The sequence below is a fragment of the Aphis gossypii genome, chromosome 2 (genome assembly GCF_020184175.1).
Source record: "Aphis gossypii isolate Hap1 chromosome 2, ASM2018417v2, whole genome shotgun sequence".
Lineage (NCBI taxonomy): Eukaryota > Metazoa > Arthropoda > Insecta > Hemiptera > Aphididae > Aphis > Aphis gossypii.
This window is the reverse complement of record NC_065531.1, coordinates 88,900,412-88,919,785: the sequence shown is the minus strand read 5'-3', so window position 1 is coordinate 88,919,785 and position 19,374 is coordinate 88,900,412. Positions and strand designations below refer to the sequence as shown.

At 33.0% G+C, this 19,374-nt stretch overlaps 2 protein-coding genes across 2 annotated transcripts; one reads left to right on the top strand and one right to left on the bottom strand.

Annotated features, from left to right (window-relative positions):
- Positions 1–7,705: 7,705 nt before the first annotated feature.
- On the top strand, positions 7,706–9,226 carry LOC126549897 (uncharacterized). Its single transcript, XM_050200297.1, has 3 exons — positions 7,706–7,783; positions 8,481–9,083; positions 9,143–9,226. The coding sequence occupies exons 1-3, from the start codon at positions 7,706–7,708 to the stop codon at positions 9,224–9,226; spliced, it is 765 nt and encodes a 254-aa protein (XP_050056254.1).
- Positions 9,227–9,363: 137 nt separating this feature from the next.
- On the bottom strand, positions 9,364–10,611 carry LOC126549896 (uncharacterized). The gene has a single exon (XM_050200296.1). The coding sequence runs from the start codon at positions 10,609–10,611 to the stop codon at positions 9,364–9,366; it is 1,248 nt and encodes a 415-aa protein (XP_050056253.1).
- Positions 10,612–19,374: the final 8,763 nt, after the last annotated feature.

The window sequence follows — 19,374 nt, the reverse complement described above, 5'->3', positions numbered from 1 at the left end:
AAGGTTGTTCATATTTAGTATTTAATATTTAGCTTATATTGTGAATGTGTGTATATAGATTATAGACACATCTTATAAGTTATAAATATAATATTTTATATACTTGCTTAAATATTTAATGTTTTTATGATAACAATTTATGACATTCTTTAGTCATCACAGTGTGTCAGCGTTAATGCTTAAAAATTAAGTTTAAATCACAAAAGTAAGTAATTTATTAATGCTTACTCTACTTTAATGAAGGTTTAATGTTTAAAAACAATAATAAAGAAAACAAAAAAATTGACTTCTCTATTAAGAATTTTCTCTAATAAAAGTAAAAATATTTTTAGAAAAATTATACATATAAATTATTACGATAATAAAATTAAGTTATGACAAAATCCTTTTAAGAGGGCCCCCGTAATAAAATTTGCACTAGGGCCCCACAATGCCTAGTTGCGGCACTGGTAAGAATGCACATTTCGCTGTCTGTAACTTAAGTTTATGCGATCTCAGACGTGTGAATACTTGTTCTAATTTATTTTGGTGGTCGCGTAAACTTGATCCATGGACGACGATGTCATCTAGATACGCCGTACATAACTCCTCTAAACCCATTAAAATTGCTTTCATGGCCCGTGTAAACGTTGCAGGCGCTGAACTAAACCCAAATGGTAATCTCAAAAATTCGTAATGACCTGATTTTTTAGAAAAAGCTGTTTTATGCGTGTCCCCCTTATCTACCATTATTTGATGATAACCGCTCGCAAGGTCTAAAGTCGAAAAGTATTTTGATGAACCTAATGATTCCAATATATCCAGAATATTTGGTTACCCATACGCTTCGTTTTCAGTGACCTCGTTAAGTTTCCGAAAATCTACGCATACTTGCATTTTTTGTTTCCCCTCTGCATCTTTTTTCTTTTTAACTACTACCAAAGGAAAATTAAACGGTGATACCGAGTCACGTATAATATTAGCTTCCTTCATTTATTTTATTTGTTTCTCTATTTCATCTTGATATGCATGTGGTAACCTATATGGACGTATATTTATCGGTTTAACGCACCTAGGAGTGTTAATTTTATGCGTAACTATATCAGTAGCACCTAATTGATCACCATCAAAGAAAAATAAATCAGAAAAACGGCTACAAAGGTCTATTATACTATCACGTTCCTCGTTGTTAAGGTGTTCCGTTTTAATAGTTTCCTTAATTTTCCTAATTTTACTATCCGCGTATTTTTCTTCGCTAGCAATAAAAACACAATCATTAAAAGGTTCCCACTTTAGATTACTCGTGGTTAATTGATCGATAATAAATGGTTACTCCGATATATTTACTATATTACTTATAATTTTATCGCCTTTTACCGGACTGATACTATTAGCTATAATTACGTCCTCGTTAATCTCGTATTTCTTTATCGTAATAAATTCGTGTTTAATTTGTTCGGCCGCTCTAATTTGTAAAACGCAGTTACTTCGCGGTGGAATAATTAACGCGTTATTATCGATTTCTTTTTTTTCTGGTATTATTAATATGTCCTTATCCCAATCTAAGACGACTTTGTTTAATTTCAAAAATGTTATGCCTATTATACCTGCTTCAGGTATTGGAAAATCATCGTATACAATATCGAATTTAACTGTAAAAAGTTGTTTGTTAATGTAAATTGGAATTACCACTGATCCTACTGTTTCTACTGGACTTGCATTAATGCCCTTAATCTTTTTTTTATCTTTTTCATTCACGATTATGTGCCCTTTTAAACTTGAAATTTTTATAATGTTCATTTCCGAACCACTATCAATTAAAAATTTAATTTCGTTTTTAACAAATTTATCCGAAAAACACGTAATATGTTCCTGTGTTATTGGTGTTATAATACGAACGTTACTTCCCGATTGTATTTCACTGATAGACCTATCGTGATTTTCCTGACCATTTCTTTCTACGGTTTTATCTTGTTCGTTACGTTTTAATTTACGGCACTCACTTATATCGTGATTCGCTTTTCTACAATATTTACAGAATTTACTAGAATATTAACGTTTAAATTCGGTCTTTGGACTTTGTCCATTATTCGGATTCCTGAAAGTAGCTAATTTATGCTCGCTTGTTCTACATTCATTAGCATAATGACCAAATTTCTCACAACGATGGCATTTAATCGTGCTTTTATCTCTAGTGTTTTTTTTATCAAACTTATTATTTTTATAATTCGGTGTTTTGTTATACCCGTTTATGCTATTATAAAATTCTGTTGTTGTTTCCTCTTCCATTGCAATTAAAACGGCTTCTTCGAACCCTTGTATGTTACGCGCTTTTAATAATAAACCGATAGTTTGTGGGATACCCGCTATGAATACGCTTAGTGCGTGAGCTCGCACTGTTTGCGCTATTATTTCTGATTCCGGTGCGTCCCTACCTACCGTTAACGCGTTCATTAATTCATGGGCTGTTTTTTCAATTCTAATAGAAAAATCTTTAACTGATTCTTTTGCTTTCTGACGCATTTGACTTAATTGTACTTGTAAGTAAGATACTGAATGTGCCGATCCAAAAACGGTTTTAAATAATTTTTTTAATTCATCCCAGGTAGTAATTTTTTTATACCTCACGGCCGATAATGCTTTACCCGTTAATTGTGCCAGTATCGCTTCTAATATATTAGGTTTAATAGCATCGGAAATATTGTTAAAAATGAACTCGCATTTAGCCACGAAAGAAATTAAATCGGACTCTGTTCCTCCCGAGAAAGCAGGAACCAATGCGGTTGCCCCTTGTAAATTTAATTTTTCTGGGTTAACCATTTTTATTTTAAATGTTTCCGGGTTACATGATACTACTTGCCAATTTGTGGTATCTCTGTCAGACATACAATATACTATAACAATATATTATTCAAATGACTTACAGAGCTTGCATCTTTAACCGTGGATCGTTTGAAAAGTTGACTTCCGTCCTTCTGGAATTTGATTTCTGTCTTCCCTGGACTAGACCGCTTGCTTGAATGCTCTCTGTTCTCCTTCCTGTCGTGAACGTGGTTTCATCGGTGGGTCTCAAACTCTCAAAGTACTTATTTTTTGATTTGACTCAAAAAAATTTCGTTTGATGAAGTATGACCCCACACCTGACACCAAATTTTATGTAGTAACCAGTGATGGTTGCTACACGCTTCTTTTACGACGAATGCACGTTCCGTCGTAGGTTGGAGAGATGAGGTATATAAGTTAGCAATAGATTAATAAGATAATTGATACGTTTATTAACTTGTTAAAACGATAAATGAAAAGGCTTTCGTTAGCGTAAGCACAAATACTTAACTACCGGAGAGCAAGTGACAACACTGACTAAGTCTAACTGACTCTTAACTAACTCTAATTAAATCTATGATGAGGACTCATATTTATATGGAACATGCCGTGATGGAGAATAGGATGATCTACGTCTATGAAGTGGCGTGATATAGTTCTAGGCCACTGGACTTTAGAACTACGTTTTTATACTAAAAACGTCGGTTTATTACAATGTGCTGATGATTCAAAACGTTCACTTTCCATAACAATTGGTTTTTTTTTTATGAAACTACTGAAGGTCGAGCTTTTAGTGTTGCCAGTGAGGATTGATTTTCAATGTTTATATTTTTGTTAGCCAATAAACCATTGTAGATACTTCTATGAAAATCTTTATTGATAAACTTTGTCATATTTTCAATTTCTATATATATAATAAATGAGTTAGTTATTGCAGATTCAACAAAATGAAAAATTAATCGTAAATACCATTTCATACTTTTTTGTCAAGCTTATAATCACTGTTCAAACGATCAAAATTATCCACGAAGTTCATATTTTTATTGTAATCTATCAACACTTTTGGACAAGGACAAGCTTTTGAATTCCATCTTTAGATTTTCTATTTACATTTCCAGTATCTTTAGGACTATGTAAAGAGGATAAAAGATGAATACACTTATTATCTTTCCATTTATACATAACAATACCATTATTGGATATTTTCCAATCAGATTCACCACGTAAAATTAATTTATCATCTTTTAGTTTGGGTAGATTTTTTCTCAATGCATTTACAGTTCCAACAGCATATATTAAATTGTCTTTTAAAATTTTAAATAAATCGTAACTTGTAAAAAAATTATCCATAAAGACAATATGATTTTTTCCAGGTAAATTTTCTACCATATCCATGACAACTCAGGCCCTAAGACCTTTTTCCGCACCTATTACGTCAAATTTTCTGGTATAAACTTGACATTTTAAATTAAACGATGAACTATCACAAAGCATCCAAATTTTAAAACCCTTCTTGATTGGTTTATCTCTCATATATTGTTTGATCATAGATCTACCTTTAAATGTAACCATTGATTCGTTTACGGCAACATTTTGGTGTGAATACTCAGAAAATGTCTGAGATAATCTATTCAATAATGGTCGAATTTTATATAATTTGTCATAATGAAGATCGCCTTTTTTTGGTTGCACACTGTTGTCATTTAAATGTAAATGTCCTAAAAGCCACCCAAATCTATTCATTTGCATAAAAGGAAAAATATAATAGTCATGCAAATCGGAAGATGTCGACCAATAATCTCGATAACTAGGTAATTTCTTCATAGCCATAACAATATTTATTCCAAAAAATATTTTATTTCTTCAACAGATATAGGTTTATATGGTTTATTATGTTGAGTAGCATATAAGTTTGTTTGAAAAACAATAAGTTCAAATAAATCTTCTGGAAAAAGTTATAAAATTATTTTTAAAGGAGTAATATCAACCATTTTTTTTATTTCATTGCAAACACCTGATTGCGAGTCATCAAATATTATATCTGGCAAATTAAAATAATATTCTGTAGACCAAGTTGGTACATCTATAGAGCTATAATAAGCTATAGAGTTAGAATAATTATTATTATATTGCATATTATTATTACGATTAAAATTATTATAATTATTCGGATTTTGTCTATTCTGACCACGGTTAAAATTTTGCTTATAATCAAAGTTTTGTAAATCGCCAAGGCCTGATCCTTCAGAGTTTGACTTAAAATTCTCGCCTCTTCTGGTGTTTTATTTGCTAAAGTTGCATTACATAAATTATAATATAATTGTTTTACACGACCATAGGCGTGCGCAGGATTGAATGGTAGGTGTTGCTGAAAATTATATAGAATAAGTCAATACATATTATTTATTTGATTAATAAAAAAATTTCATTTATTTTACACAGTATGTCAATACGTCATATTATTACTTATATTATATTATTATTACAATACTAAATGTGTTTTCCCTGGAACTAATATTTTAAATTATTCAATGACATCATTGTAATCAATTTGAGTTAATATATCTTGCTCTACAAATAATAACAGTAAAGAATCTAGTCTATCCTTTTTCTTTGTATTCCGTTACTTTGACTTCACTAACGAAAGTTTTGAGAATGATCTCTCACTAGAACAGCTAGTGACTAGAATAACTAAAAATATCAAAAAAATAAGTAAATATATTTAGTCTATCTAACTTAAATAACCATTCTATCCAATTTTCTATAGATTCAGAAGAAGTCTTTTGATGAGTATCTGGAAGTTCTTTTAGTAATTTTATTTCTGTTTTAAGACAATCAGAATTTACTTTAAATTTTTCTTGAAGTAATTGTATATCATTATCTGTAGGAATCAGTCGAAGAGTATTACCTACTGCTGAAATAATACCTAATGTTTCGTGGGAAAATCGAGTATTTAGTCCATTTATCATGTCATTTAATGCTACATAATAACAATTTATCTTAATTTCATGTTCTTTTGTCTGATGAAATGTTTGAGTTTTATTATTATACAAAAAACAAGATATTTTTTGTTTTATCACTTCAGGAATTATTATATTATTTTGTGAGCAAAGTTGAACTGTATCTTGATATATATTATTAAATAATTCCTCTTCAGTTCTGAACTTTTGAATGTTTGCTTTTAGTGATGTCACTAAGGATACCGCTGTTAAAAGATTATTACTTATTGACTGACAGCTACTACTTACTTTCACAATTATCATAAGAATTGAGTGCATCATATTTAATGAAAAAATAAAATCAAATGATTTCATTTGCATTTAAATACCACGAGCTTTAGCTCTAGCTTCTGGTACAGTTGTCTCTTTATATATTTCTTCGAGAGCAAGTATTCAAGCAGAATAATTGGACTTGACAGCTGATACAGCTTCATATCTGCATGCCCATCTACTTATCGACAAGGATTTAAGTGAGCATAGTTTTATATTATTTTGGTTGCAAATTTTTCTAATACAACATGCCTCATACAAGACCCTTCTAGGAAAGAATAAAATTGGTTGTACTGTACCAAAAAAATCAAACAATAGGTACTGCATTTTTCTTCCAATTGAGTCAACTAAGACTAAATTCAGGCAATGTGCATAGCAATGTACATAAAATATATTTTCATTTTTGTCTTTACACTTCATTTGAACACCATTATGACAACTAGACATGTTAGCAGCTCCATCAAAACATACAGAAATGACTTTTTTCCAAAATACACCAATATTTTACAAAATTATTTAAAACTTCAAAAATAGACTGTGAATCAACTTTTAAAAGACGTTGCAAACCCTGAAGTATTCAACTGGTTATTCAAACTTGTATCAAAAAAACGAACAACTATTTAATAAATATAAATATTTTATTTAAAAAAAAATTTGAAAAAATCCTACTGACTGCGCCAAATTTGTAATGTGCCACGTACAAGCAGTAGAATAATGGAGTAACGGATAGGTTGTTGTAAAAAAATAAAGACTCTTGAAATAATTCTAAGTGTTTTTTATTGAAAATTATTCTAAGTCCAAATAATTAAAAAAATTAAATAAATTAAACTTGTGAAAAATATTCTAAGTCCAAATGACAAAACTATTGATCTGGGTGACATGAAGGTGCTCACTCTAACTCTGATGGATCACGTCTTCAATGTGCCTAATCTGGGCCCCCTTATATATCATCCAGGGACTCCCGTGGTACCTTCAGGTCCCTGTTGGTCATCTGCACCTGCATCCGCTTCTTCCCACGCATTACGTTATCCGTGCAACGTCGTGCGTCAAACGATATTCCTATCATTCTATCGGATGGTAATTGTGTGCCTATAATATTTGATACCGGGTGACAAGCATACGTGCGATGATCCGTCTTTGACCCTGAACGATGCCGCCACATATAGTATAATTTTTTATAATGTACTATTGTCGCTGCGTCCGGCATTCTCACGCCGCTCCGTCGCCGTTGATGATTTTTATTAATATATTAAAAAAATCCGTACTTAATCTCCTGCTCACTTTTAGAATCCGATTATAGTTATATTTTTATACCCCTATCATGAAAATGTCTGTTACACCCCCAATGTTTAGGTTATTGTTGGCTATGGTATGTAGTAATTTATATATAAGTATCAGAGCACGTTCCATTTCCAACGAACGCTCAAGTCTGCCTTATCGCACACGAGTCAACGGATTGCTCTAGTAAGCTCCCCATCGTGCTTCTCGCGCTTCGTAACACGATCAAGGCCGGTTTCGAGCACACCCCAGTAGAGTTGGTGTACGGTACGACACTCCGACTCCCGGGCGAGTTGTTCCACCACGTGCCTCCCGAACCGCGGGTTCCCGACCTGGTGACATTGCTTCGCAAATCGATGAGCCAACTGCGTTATCCACCCGGTACCAACCACAACGCACGACGTGCTACGTTCGTGCCCGCCGACCTGAACCAAGTAAGCCACGTCTTCATAAGGATCGACGCTGTCAGGCCGTCGCTCCAACCGCGATACGAGGGACCTTTCGCCGTTTTGGAACGCCGCGAAAAAACTTTCAAGGTGAAACGCGACAATTCGACAGCCTGGATTTCCATCGACTGTCTCAAACCAGCATTCATCACGTGCGAAGACCCGATCACCGACCATTCCTACGCGCTTAATTCCGTTTGAAAATTTTTTCTTTTCGCCGAGGGGGAGTAATGTGGTGATACGGTATTATCACCACTACACCGCGCACGCAGTGTCGCTGCTTTTTGTCGTCGCCTTAGTAGCGTACAATTATTGTATTATGTGTAAGTAGTAGTAACTGGGTCCCTGGGGGGCCACCACCCATAATTATTAATAAAATCTTGTTAATGATAATAATAATAATAATAATAATAATAAATATTCCTTATATCATAATATTTGTTATTCAATACGTTATCAATACCCAGACTATGTTTCCTTCCATAACCCTGTTTTATATCATATGAGTTTTTACTCCCACCCTGACTTAAGAGTAGGGAATCATCCCCGCTCTAAACAAGCGCTCGATAGCACTGCATAAAAAGGATGACACGACCATATGACAAGTCAGTCGTAACCCGCTCTTCAAGTTGACAAGTAACATTAAGTAACAATTTCTGCGTTTAACCTTCAGTGTTACATATAGGCTAATAATCTGATCGATTGTAACACATTCTTTATTGATAGCAATGTTTATTTACATATTGTCTTAGATCCGGAACTTTTGTTTAATTGTGTTGTTTGTATTACAAGTAACTCTCAGTGCGTGAAAATAAGTGTTGAATTGTTTCAATCCATAAATACACTTCTTAACAACGTAAACTTTAGACTTCCATCGCACTTACTGTTAAAGGAGTTTAAATTGATGTCAATAGAGGAATTCAACGGTGTCAACATTCTGTCAATCAAATGCTTGCAGCAAGACCAGAATGTGCAGTCGACTAAGGAGAATGTTAAAAAGATTTTACAATTGAGCGATGCCATGGAAGAAGTTATTCAGATGAAAAATATGTATGTTCGGTCCGCTTCATTGCTTCAGGCCTGTAAGATTTCAATGTTTCTGGGAAAGGAAATGGCGTTACCCAAAGATACAAAAATAAGCGATGTTGAGGATTATCTGGAGCACATTGAGGACAAGAAATTGAAAGAGAGTATTTCAGTCCAAGGTACTTGCTTAATAGCAGATTTAAAGATTAAAGCACTCAAACAATTGGTAAGGGGCTGGTTATCTTCTTCACCCGAAACTGAGGTAATACTAATATATTTTACATAATTTTGTATACTTAAACAACATTTTTTTTTTTTTAGGCTGAAGTCAACAGACCGAGGACAAGAGCATTTGTAGCGCGTGAAAGGGCAAAGGCAAGCCGTAGATTAAGTTATTTGAAATAATTTATTATGTAATATTTTATTGTAATACAATCAAAAAAAAAAAATGTTTATAATTACATTTTAATATGGCGAATAATTAAATAAAAAGAACATCATAATTTTTCTTTAAAAAAAAGTTTTTTATTTTTACAAACTATTTACAATTTCCTTACATCACCATTAAACGGGTTATAAGTTATAATTTGATCGTGTAAAATGAGACAATAAGCTGCCGTTTTTGCTGGAATGGCCTTGTCTGTTTCGAATTCAATTCGTAAATCTATAGTCGATGATTTTACGTTGTCATTCTGTCGTGATAAATCCACGACTTCGATAGGTACAAATTGTTGAAAAATATTTTTAGGAAGTAAAGGGTCACTATACTCTCTCTCGTAGTACGATTTCTGGAATTCAGCATATGTCTTGTACAATATAGCAGTAACATTGTTTGTGAAATCTGCACGAAAATCTTCATATGGATATACTTCAGAGTTTAAATGTACTTTTAGGTTTTTCAAATAGCAGTGATCGAATCGTCCTGATGGATTAAATAAATTATTTTTTCGATTGGTTTGAAGTCCGATTAATGCAAATCTAGGTTTCTCCAACAAACTGCTTGATTTTACCGTCCACGAATGAGAAGTGTTCTGAGGGAGAACTGGATACTCGCACAAGTCCCAATTTCTGAACGCACACGCAACTGGTTTACGAGAGTCTAATACTTTTAACAGTTTTATTTTTTCTTTATCACTAACTCTGATGATGGGCATCTTCCAGATAATTTTATTTAATTCAATGGCTACTTTTTTAAGTTTTTCATTAGGAGTTGTCGTCAAAACATACAACGCATCAAAATATGTAGATGATCTGTTTAAAATTATTTGTTGATTACAGTTGAGTAGTATTTTTTTATAATCTTCACAAAATCCAAACAAGTGTTTGAGCGGGATACAACCAGCGAATTTGTTATTTAACATGAAATGTTTATTTTCACTGGCATCCATATCTACGTCCCAAGCAGCATTTTGTAGATTGTTCAATTCGCTCGGAGTGTGCGAGCAAAAACCTTTAAGACTCGAAGATATTCCAGGAGATTTTAATTTTTGTATTTCCACTCCGTTAATTTCATATCGGATTTCAGAAAATAAAAACGCTAAGCCATTATTTGTAAAGTTGAATTCACCCTTCTCTGCTGTAATATCTGCAGATATATTTAATTTACCTTCAATGTAAAGATAGCTCTCGCAAGGCAAAGAGTAAGCGTCCATATTTTGAATAGATATTCTAATTTCATCGTTATTGGATAAAGCTGTAGTCGAATACGGAAGGAAAGAGTGGTACTGCATTTGAGTTATTTTGCAATCTTCTTCATATCCACCAGCTACGTCCAAATACATTTCATCCATGATTATAGAACTTTTAAAGAGCGTAGAAATGATAGATTGTTTTTGGTTAGTTTCTTTACAATCGGTGTACGTCTTGACGTATTAATCTTGCTAGTAGAACTATTGATTTTCTTGATAAGTGATAACATTTCTTTTTATATATCTGTTGAACTTAATAGCCATCTTTATGTTTAATTTGTAAACGAATTGTGATTGGCTCCCCTCTTAAATTGATTAAGTTATTATCTTGATCTCTTAGCACTATATTTACTTTACTTATAGACGTGGAATTAAGCCGGTAGAAAACTAAATGTTTTGGAACTTCAATGATTTTATGTCCAGGCGGCGAAGAAGGGAAAAACTCGTGTGTCGTCTGGCTCGGTATACCATTACTGAATGAACCAGAAATTAGATTGCAATCTATTTTTATACAGTTAACTTTCATTATGTTAGCTATCCGTTCAGATTCATGCTTTGTGTTTTCAGAGTAAACTTTATTTTCAAAACCTAATATTTTGGATATATTATGTTCAATCGTGAAATCAATATCATGACTACACGCCATTGAACATTTTAATGTGCTGCCATCAGCCTTGAGTTGAAACAAAGTAACATGATTTGGTAAGAGTTTTTGAATCGTTGACTCCAAATTAATTATTTCATATGATCCAACGATAGTTACATTTATACATTTTCCGAGCGAATTGCGAAATCCAATCGTATTACAATCCGGTTCTACGTTTGGTATAGAATTATGTGTTTGCAGACTTAAAAGACACAGCTGCGATGTATTTTTTACTTCTAACGGTGGAAAAATATCACATGACATTTCACTGGAATTACCATTTAATGTTATCGTGTACATGATAAAAAATTCAAACACAAATGCCCGCAATTAAATGTGTTATAACGTGGATGCCTAGTGTAATTATACTGTATGTTACATCCACTGAGGCACGACTGTAGTTCTAGTGGAGGCGGTAGATTACCAAAACTGTCGTAGTATGTAACTTGTTTTCCAATTGTTTTATACGCTACCCAATGAGTTCCTGTACTTTTTTCAATGTCCAAATTGATAACCGCTGATTCATTATGCGCGCATGTTTTATAATTTCGTAATCATACAGCGCTCTTTTGGGTAACGTAGAAATTAGTTTTTTTGCCATTTTGGAGTTTTTTTTAAAGATTTACGGGTACCCTTTCTTTTATACGAACCACCTCCGTGTGGAGCGAGATATAGTCGTTTTCCTTTCTCCAATTTATACGTGCCGCCTTTATTAGGTGCGAGATATAATCCTCTGCCCAAATGTGAAGGTTCATTTCTATTAAATTCACTAACGGTTTTTACAACGTTAGAAATGCCACCTGTTAGCGCTCCGAGTGCAGATAAGCCAGCAAAAATTGGTATCAACTGTAACATACCACCAGTTTTCAGTATAGGTATAACACGAGGTACTCGAGATTTCTTGCCGTTTTTACGGAATATTTTTTTAGCTGCCGCAACACATTTTTTTGTTAATTTCATCAGGTTTTTTTCATTAATATTTTTTTTGAGTACATTTTTAGCCGCCTATAAAAAGCCTCTATAAAGCTTTGAATCCACACCCTGCACCAATTTTACGTTTTGCCTTCATGCCCGTTGTGACTAACCACGCTGCAGCCTTTTCTTTTAAATTTGAGTCTTTTGACTTGAATCTATTCCAAGCCCTATTTTCTAATATATAATCTGCTTTTTGACGATCTGTCAAAGATTTGTTGTGATCATAAGCGATATCGTGTTCTTTACACGCCGAATCTAAAGGATTGATACCTTTATCACCACGATCCAACCGTTTTCTCAATTTTGTCCCCGGACCGCAGTACTGATAACCTAAAATGATAAATAAAAACTATAAACTTGTAAAGTGATATTGTTAGGTTGTGTGTGTGTGTGTGTGTGTGTGTGTGTGTGTGTGTGTGTGTGTGTGTGTGTGTGTGTGTGTGTGTGTGTGTGTATGGTAGAGTTTATAATTACCTGGTAAATGAAGTTCAAATGGTAATTTATTTATAAGAGTGTCTATTATACCTCCGCCTTTATTCTTGTTGTTTCTTCGAACGGGTGACATCGTGTAATGGTCAGATTACAAAGATTACACAGCTATTTATACATAATCATTATATTATAATGAAGTTTGTCGATCAACAAATAAAACTTACAGTGGAAAATATTGACCCACCTACGACTCGTGAATCAAGACATGGAGCGCTTTTACCAAATACCTGTCGTGCTTTAGTTGTTGGTCCTTCTGGGTGTGGTAAAACGAATTTAATTTATGCCTTATTGACTAATATCAATGGTATACGATTTCATAACGTTTATGTATACTCGAAAACACTCGATCAACCTAAATATAAAATACTTTGTGAAATTTTAAAAGATGTGGACGGAGTACAGTTATTCACTTTTCATGAAAACGATGAGGTTATCCCCCCAGAAAAAGCATTACCAGATTCTGTTTTTATATTTGACGATATTTTATGTGAAAATCAGAATATTGTACGTTCTTACTACACGCGCTGTAGACATAACAACATTGATATGTTCTATCTGGCGCAATCATTCGCACGCATACCAAAACTTATTCGAGATAATAGCAACATGATAATATTATTCAAGCAAGATGAGACTAATTTAAAACTCGTTTACATGGAACACTGCTCTGGTGATATGAATTATCCCGAGTTTAAAGAGTTTTGTACTTTGTGTTGGAGTAAGGGGAGATTCAATTTCGTCGTAATAAGTAAGGACTGTGAACGTGACAACGGACGGTATCGACACGGTTTTGACACGTTTGTCGTTATATAAAACACTATAGTACGATATTAACCATGGAAGACGATAGTACAGTGTTGAACGAATTAGTTATTGCTAAGGAAAACATTAAACGTAAATTTGAAGCATTAAAAAGAGGTGATGCCGATATTCAATCTAATGTATCACAAACATTTAAACCAATAATCGAACCTCTGAACAAATTACATAACCAATCGCCAACACCACAAACTTCCGAAGCAGGTAATGGTAATGACATTTCGAATGCAATTGAAGATTTAGCTACCGATAATCGGACGGGAACTTACCGGTCATTAGAAGAATGTGGGAAAGATAAAATATATGGTCTAAGAAAAAAATCTGATGGTGTTATTAAATTAGGTCATGAAGAAGTAAAATTTAAAACCAATGAAATAATTATCAATGATTCATCTTATCAGCTAACACCGGGGCTTGTTGAGTTATTGTTTTCTAGATATCCAATGCAATATACTGATAGTGATTTAAATACATATAAATCAATTCTTATTCAAACATCGGCACATTTAACGCTGGACGGTACAAAAATTAAGCAAGGTGGTGCAAAGTATAAACAAATTATTTGTAAGCTATTTTCCTCGGGGACCGGTGTGCAATTACAAACGCATAATTTAGTATATTAGAATGATCCGAATGAGTTGGTTGATAGATTAAGACTTTTTTTAGCCTCTCAATCTGCGGGAAACACCGGAGTTTCAAACGAAATATTATCTATTTTTGAAGAACTCTATGAATCCGGTATAACAAAGAAAATACCTAATGTCTAAACGTGATATAGCAATCGAACTTCACAGACCGGCTAGGAAAAATTATACTAGACGAACAGTAAATGTGTACGGAAAAAACGATTTATGGCAGGCAGACTTGGTCGAGATGATACCACTTTCAAAGAAAAACAATGGATACAAGTATATTCTCTGTGTGATTGACTGCTTCACGAAATTCGCCTGGGCTATTCCATTAAAAACAAAAACGGCTTGTGAAGTGACCGGTGCCATGTCAAAAATACTTATAAGTAGATCGCCTAAACTGCTGCAGGTAGATAATGGAAAATAATTTTACAACTTGAAATTTGACATGTTAATGACAAAGCATAATATAAAAAAGTATAGAACATATTCAACGACGAAAGCTTGTTTTGTAGAAAGGTTTAACCGAACTTTAAAAACAAACATGTATAGAGAGTTTACTGCTCAGGGTTCACATAAATGGTTATCTATTTTACCCATTCTGATAGATAATTACAACAATTCAAAACATAAAACGATCGGGATGACACCAGTCCAGGCGGAAGAAAATCCTGCACTAGTGACTTTGAAACAACGCACAATCGTTAATAGGAAAGTAAAATTTCATGTTGGAGATAAAGTTCGAATAAGCACTCAGAAAGGAGTTTTTACAAAAGGATTTTTACCTAATTGGTCAACAGAAATATTCACAATAGTAAAAATAAACAAAACAGAACCACCCACTTATCAGTTACACGATTATCATGATGAACCAATAGCCGGTTGTTTTTACACAGAAGAAATATCTAAAACAAATTTTCCTAATGATTATTTAATCGAAAAAATTATACGAAAGAAGGGGAATCAGATATATGTTAAATGGATAGGGTTAAACAATTCTCATAATTCATGGATAAATAAGAATGAAATTAAAAAATAATTTCAGTCGGTGTTCAGAAGTGAATGTGCTTGGTACCACGAAATTATTTTTCAATATTCCATACGGTGAGTCAGCTTAACAATATGTCTTCGGCTATTTTGGACATTCATTGCATTCTCGGAGTCAACAACAAGTATTTTATTAAATAAATGTCTATAGCAGACACTGAAACATGGACCCATCAACACTTTATATTTAAACATACATCTTTAAAACAAGACACAAAAAGTCGAAGCGTAAAAAGTTGGCTTGAACGGCTGCAACACGGTTTATCATTGGAATACGGCGATATCGAGTATGGAGAAATACAGAAAATATTTCAATCATTAACATTTGATAGAATTTACGTCAAAGGTTTGCAGAAACAAAAAACTATCGAAGAGTTCATGCCGCACGCTACCGTCTTCAACATTGAAAAATTAGAATGTCCACGGCTTAGTCAATTGAACGGAGAAACACTACCATGTTGTATTTTTCATATGGATTTTAATCCTCAACAATGTACATTGTATAAAGTATTTGCATTAAAAAAATGGTATGTTTATAATGTTTAAGATTGTATTCTATTATTTAAATAAACAATAATAATATTTTAACATTGTTGGATTTTTTTTTTATTTACTATATAACACGGTATAATGTTAATAAAAACAAAATCAAACAGATATTTACATGACCTAAACAATAAATTATAGAATATATATATAATATTATGTACACTGTATAACAATTTTTAACATTTAGTTGTTCAAGTTGTACATTGTATAAAGTATTTAAAAAATGGTATGTTTATAATGTTTAAAATTGTATTCTATTAATTAAATAAACAATAATAATAATAATATTTTAGCATTGTTGAATTATTTTTTACTAGATGTGCCTCGCTCTGCTGTGAAATTCGGTCTAAGTGAAATTAGGTCTAAGTGAAATTAGGTCTAAGTGAAATTCGGTCTAAGTGAAATTCGGTCTAAGTGATATTCGGTCTAAGTGAGTACCCTAGATCGAAGACGGGACTGTAAAGAAAATATCGTAAAAAGTCTAGTAGTCACTATTTTAGTTAACCTAAAATCCGGTGGTTTGGAAAGAGCCGAGGGAGTCCTAACCTAACCTTCGAGGGGGTCGGTGTGCCTCGATTTCTGGGCTGATGGAAGCCGCCTTTGGCGCCTTCGAGGGGGTCGGGTGAAAATCGTGTTATCAGGAATTCGATCGGAAATTTTAATCGGGTGTCTAGAAAAGAAATGATACACTAAAAAAGTAGGAAAAGTACTGAAGTCGAGTAAATAAATACGAAAATGTTAATTAAGTGTCTAGCTATCAGTTCTAAACTGGTGTAATACCGTTTCCCATTGCATGCCCTGTCTTTTTATATATATACAATGTATTTAGCGAAAATGGTAGTTGAGTGTCTAGCTATCAATCATCACATCACGTAACTAAATCTGTATCCTAAATCTAGATCTGACAATACAATCCGCCTGCGCCTCCGACGTCGAAAGTCTAATGTTGTATTGTAGGATAATAAGTATAAAGTCAAATAACATATTTTGAGCATTCAAGTCGAGTTGTCAGTTATCATTGGGAAAAATCGAATTAAACGCCATTAAACCCACCCACCACGTAGGCATTCCGACTGCGTCGGATCGCGGACTATGTGTGAATAGTAGGTTATGATACCAATATAGTATAATATGAACAATCTCATACCGTGTCCCGTCGCATGCCTGGTTCTTTTTTTATATTATAAAATGTATCTAGTGAAAATGGTAATTGAATGTCTAGCTATCAGTCATCATAATATGATGTAAATCGATGTCCGAAAGTTCAATCCATAATTTTCATACCTCCTAATGTCAAAGTTCAGATGTTGTTTTTGATATGTAAGTGTAAGAAACTATAAAACATATATTATTTTTTTAAGTATTAAGTAAAAGATAAATATTTTTAATTTATGAAACATATCAATTCAAAATTACGTACTCCCTAAACGCGTTGTAGCGTACTACACGTCTACACTTTATATGTATATATACTTATAATAATCGTAATAATATGGTATTGAAAAAAATCGTAGACGTATGTATTTATCGTATAAGAGAAAGCAATAGCTTTAATTTTCAAAATTCAAATTAAAAAATCAAAAACTAACTCGAAAAAAAATGCAAAAAATTGTTGGATACGGGCGGAAGAGACGTTAATTAGAGCGTCGCCGTAAAAATGCGCCAAAGGCACAGCCAGAGAGGGAATCGAACCCGTTACCTCCTATTACCTACCACGGGGAACTTACGCCTTATCCTATCGACTACAGTTTAAGCTGGATACTGATGCCGAATCTCGAGCACTTAAACCGTTTCTGTGTTGCGACGAATTTTTCGTTCAGCTCAGTTTTAATTCGTATAATTCGTGCGTAATAAAGCTTAATTATTCTTATTAATTATCTATTTAATGTATATCTGTAACACTACCTACTTAAATACCTTAATCATACATCTATTTAACGTATTTAATAATAAATCTACAAAATAAGCCGTTAACGTTTCTCAAAGCAACGTACAGTTGAAATACTCATATCTGTAGGTATTTTTATAACATATTATAATCATGTACACGAACATTGTATTGTTTGGTGAAATGTCGTCTAGAAACACACAGCAAAAAAACAACCAACGGTCGAATATAAAACAACATAATTTTGTATTATAATATACAAATTATCAGACAGATTGGAAAAAACAGTCGAATAAAAAAAAAAAAAATCGAAGGAAAACGTCGTCGTACTCGGAAGACTCCAAAACGCACGGAACGGAACGGAAAACGTTCGGAAAAGTATGAAAATCGTAAAAAAGCGAACATTTTTCGAAAAGCCGCATAAAACATTTCCTACAGAAACTCTTAGGTATGATTAAGAATATTTGCAATTACAACTTTGACTTACTTAACTATACCTGTACCTAACTCTTTCAGGGGCTTTTATTAATGAAACATATCAATTTTATATGTATGTGTGTGTGTAAAAAATGAAGAGTATGCCATCATATATACCTGTATTATAATTCCGTATAATTCGTGTGTAATAAAGCTTATATTAATATTAATTGTCTATTTAATATAACGTTTCCCAAAGCAACGTACACTTGAAAATACAACAACATATTTTAATATAACAAACAGCCGATAAAAAAAAAAAAATAAATATAATCGTCGAAAACCCGCGTAATAATCGAACCTAACCTAAGAAAAACGCGTTATCGAGACGGCGGCGTTGGAGAACCGTCTGTTTTCGCGATAACGACGGCGGCGGGCCATGGAAGAAAAAAACGGCGACCGAGGCGCACTCTTTTCATAGTGAAACGAACTATTGTTCACGCTTTATTATATAAGAAGACTATATAACATGGTATAATATTATTAAAAACAAAATCACACAGATATTTACATGACAATAACAATAAATTATAGAATATATATATATTATGTACACAGCATAATAATTTTTAACATTTAGTTGTTCAAGTACCCCCATGGTAACGTTTCTATTATGTCACCTTCCGAATACATAGCCATCCGTTTGTCGTATTCCATTTTGAAAGTTTTTGATGTAAATGTTGTTGCTAATTGCTTAGTTTTAGAATTTCGGGTTATTTGTTGAAATTGTAGTTGTACCTCCTTTATTTCGTCGTTCATTATTTTTTTCATACTGTCCATATTTAATTTTTGAACATTTTCATAACTAAGTGTAAATCCTTTTATTTTTGTTGTTGTCCGGTTTTCGTTATCTGTGTGTGCTATACTTTTAGGACCAGTCGACACCCAGTCTGTTATATGTACACCTGGACCTAATTCATCAGTCCATTCACCTAGCATGTACCCTGTCTTTACTTCGACATCATCGAAAATATAAAATACGCTATCTGTGTCGTAATACACGACTTTCTCACTGAGATTGTCCAACATGTTATACAATCTTAATCTGGCATTTGATGTTGTGAACGCCGCTATGTAAATGTTGGTATTATGTTCGTTTCCGACGTATTCGTTAATTTGTTTATAAGAAATTTCGACTAAATCATTCGTCAAAAACACTATGTTTTCAATTTCTAGTTTACTGTCCAACAATACTTGATACCATCTTTCCGGTTTTGATATGATCTTTTTAAAGTCTTCAAATAGACCTAACCAATATTTCAACGGAATACATGCACTAAATTCTCCATTATTATTTGCTGGGTTTGAACTATTTTTAAAAATCCAGAAAATAGCATTTTCAT

What these genes read in the sequence shown, in the direction of transcription:
- LOC126549897 (XM_050200297.1), top strand. Translation starts at nt 7,706, where the DNA reads ATGAGCCAACTGCGTTATCCACCCGGTACCAACCACAACGCACGACGT. An exon ending in TGCCCGCCGACCTGAACCAA is followed by an intron (nt 7,784 to 8,480) that starts GTAAGCCACGTC and finishes TGTTACATATAG; the next exon opens with GCTAATAATCTGATCGATTG. An exon ending in CTTCTTCACCCGAAACTGAG is followed by an intron (nt 9,084 to 9,142) that starts GTAATACTAATA and finishes TTTTTTTTTTAG; the next exon opens with GCTGAAGTCAACAGACCGAG.
- LOC126549896 (XM_050200296.1), bottom strand. Translation starts at nt 10,611, where the DNA reads ATGGATGAAATGTATTTGGACGTAGCTGGTGGATATGAAGAAGATTGC.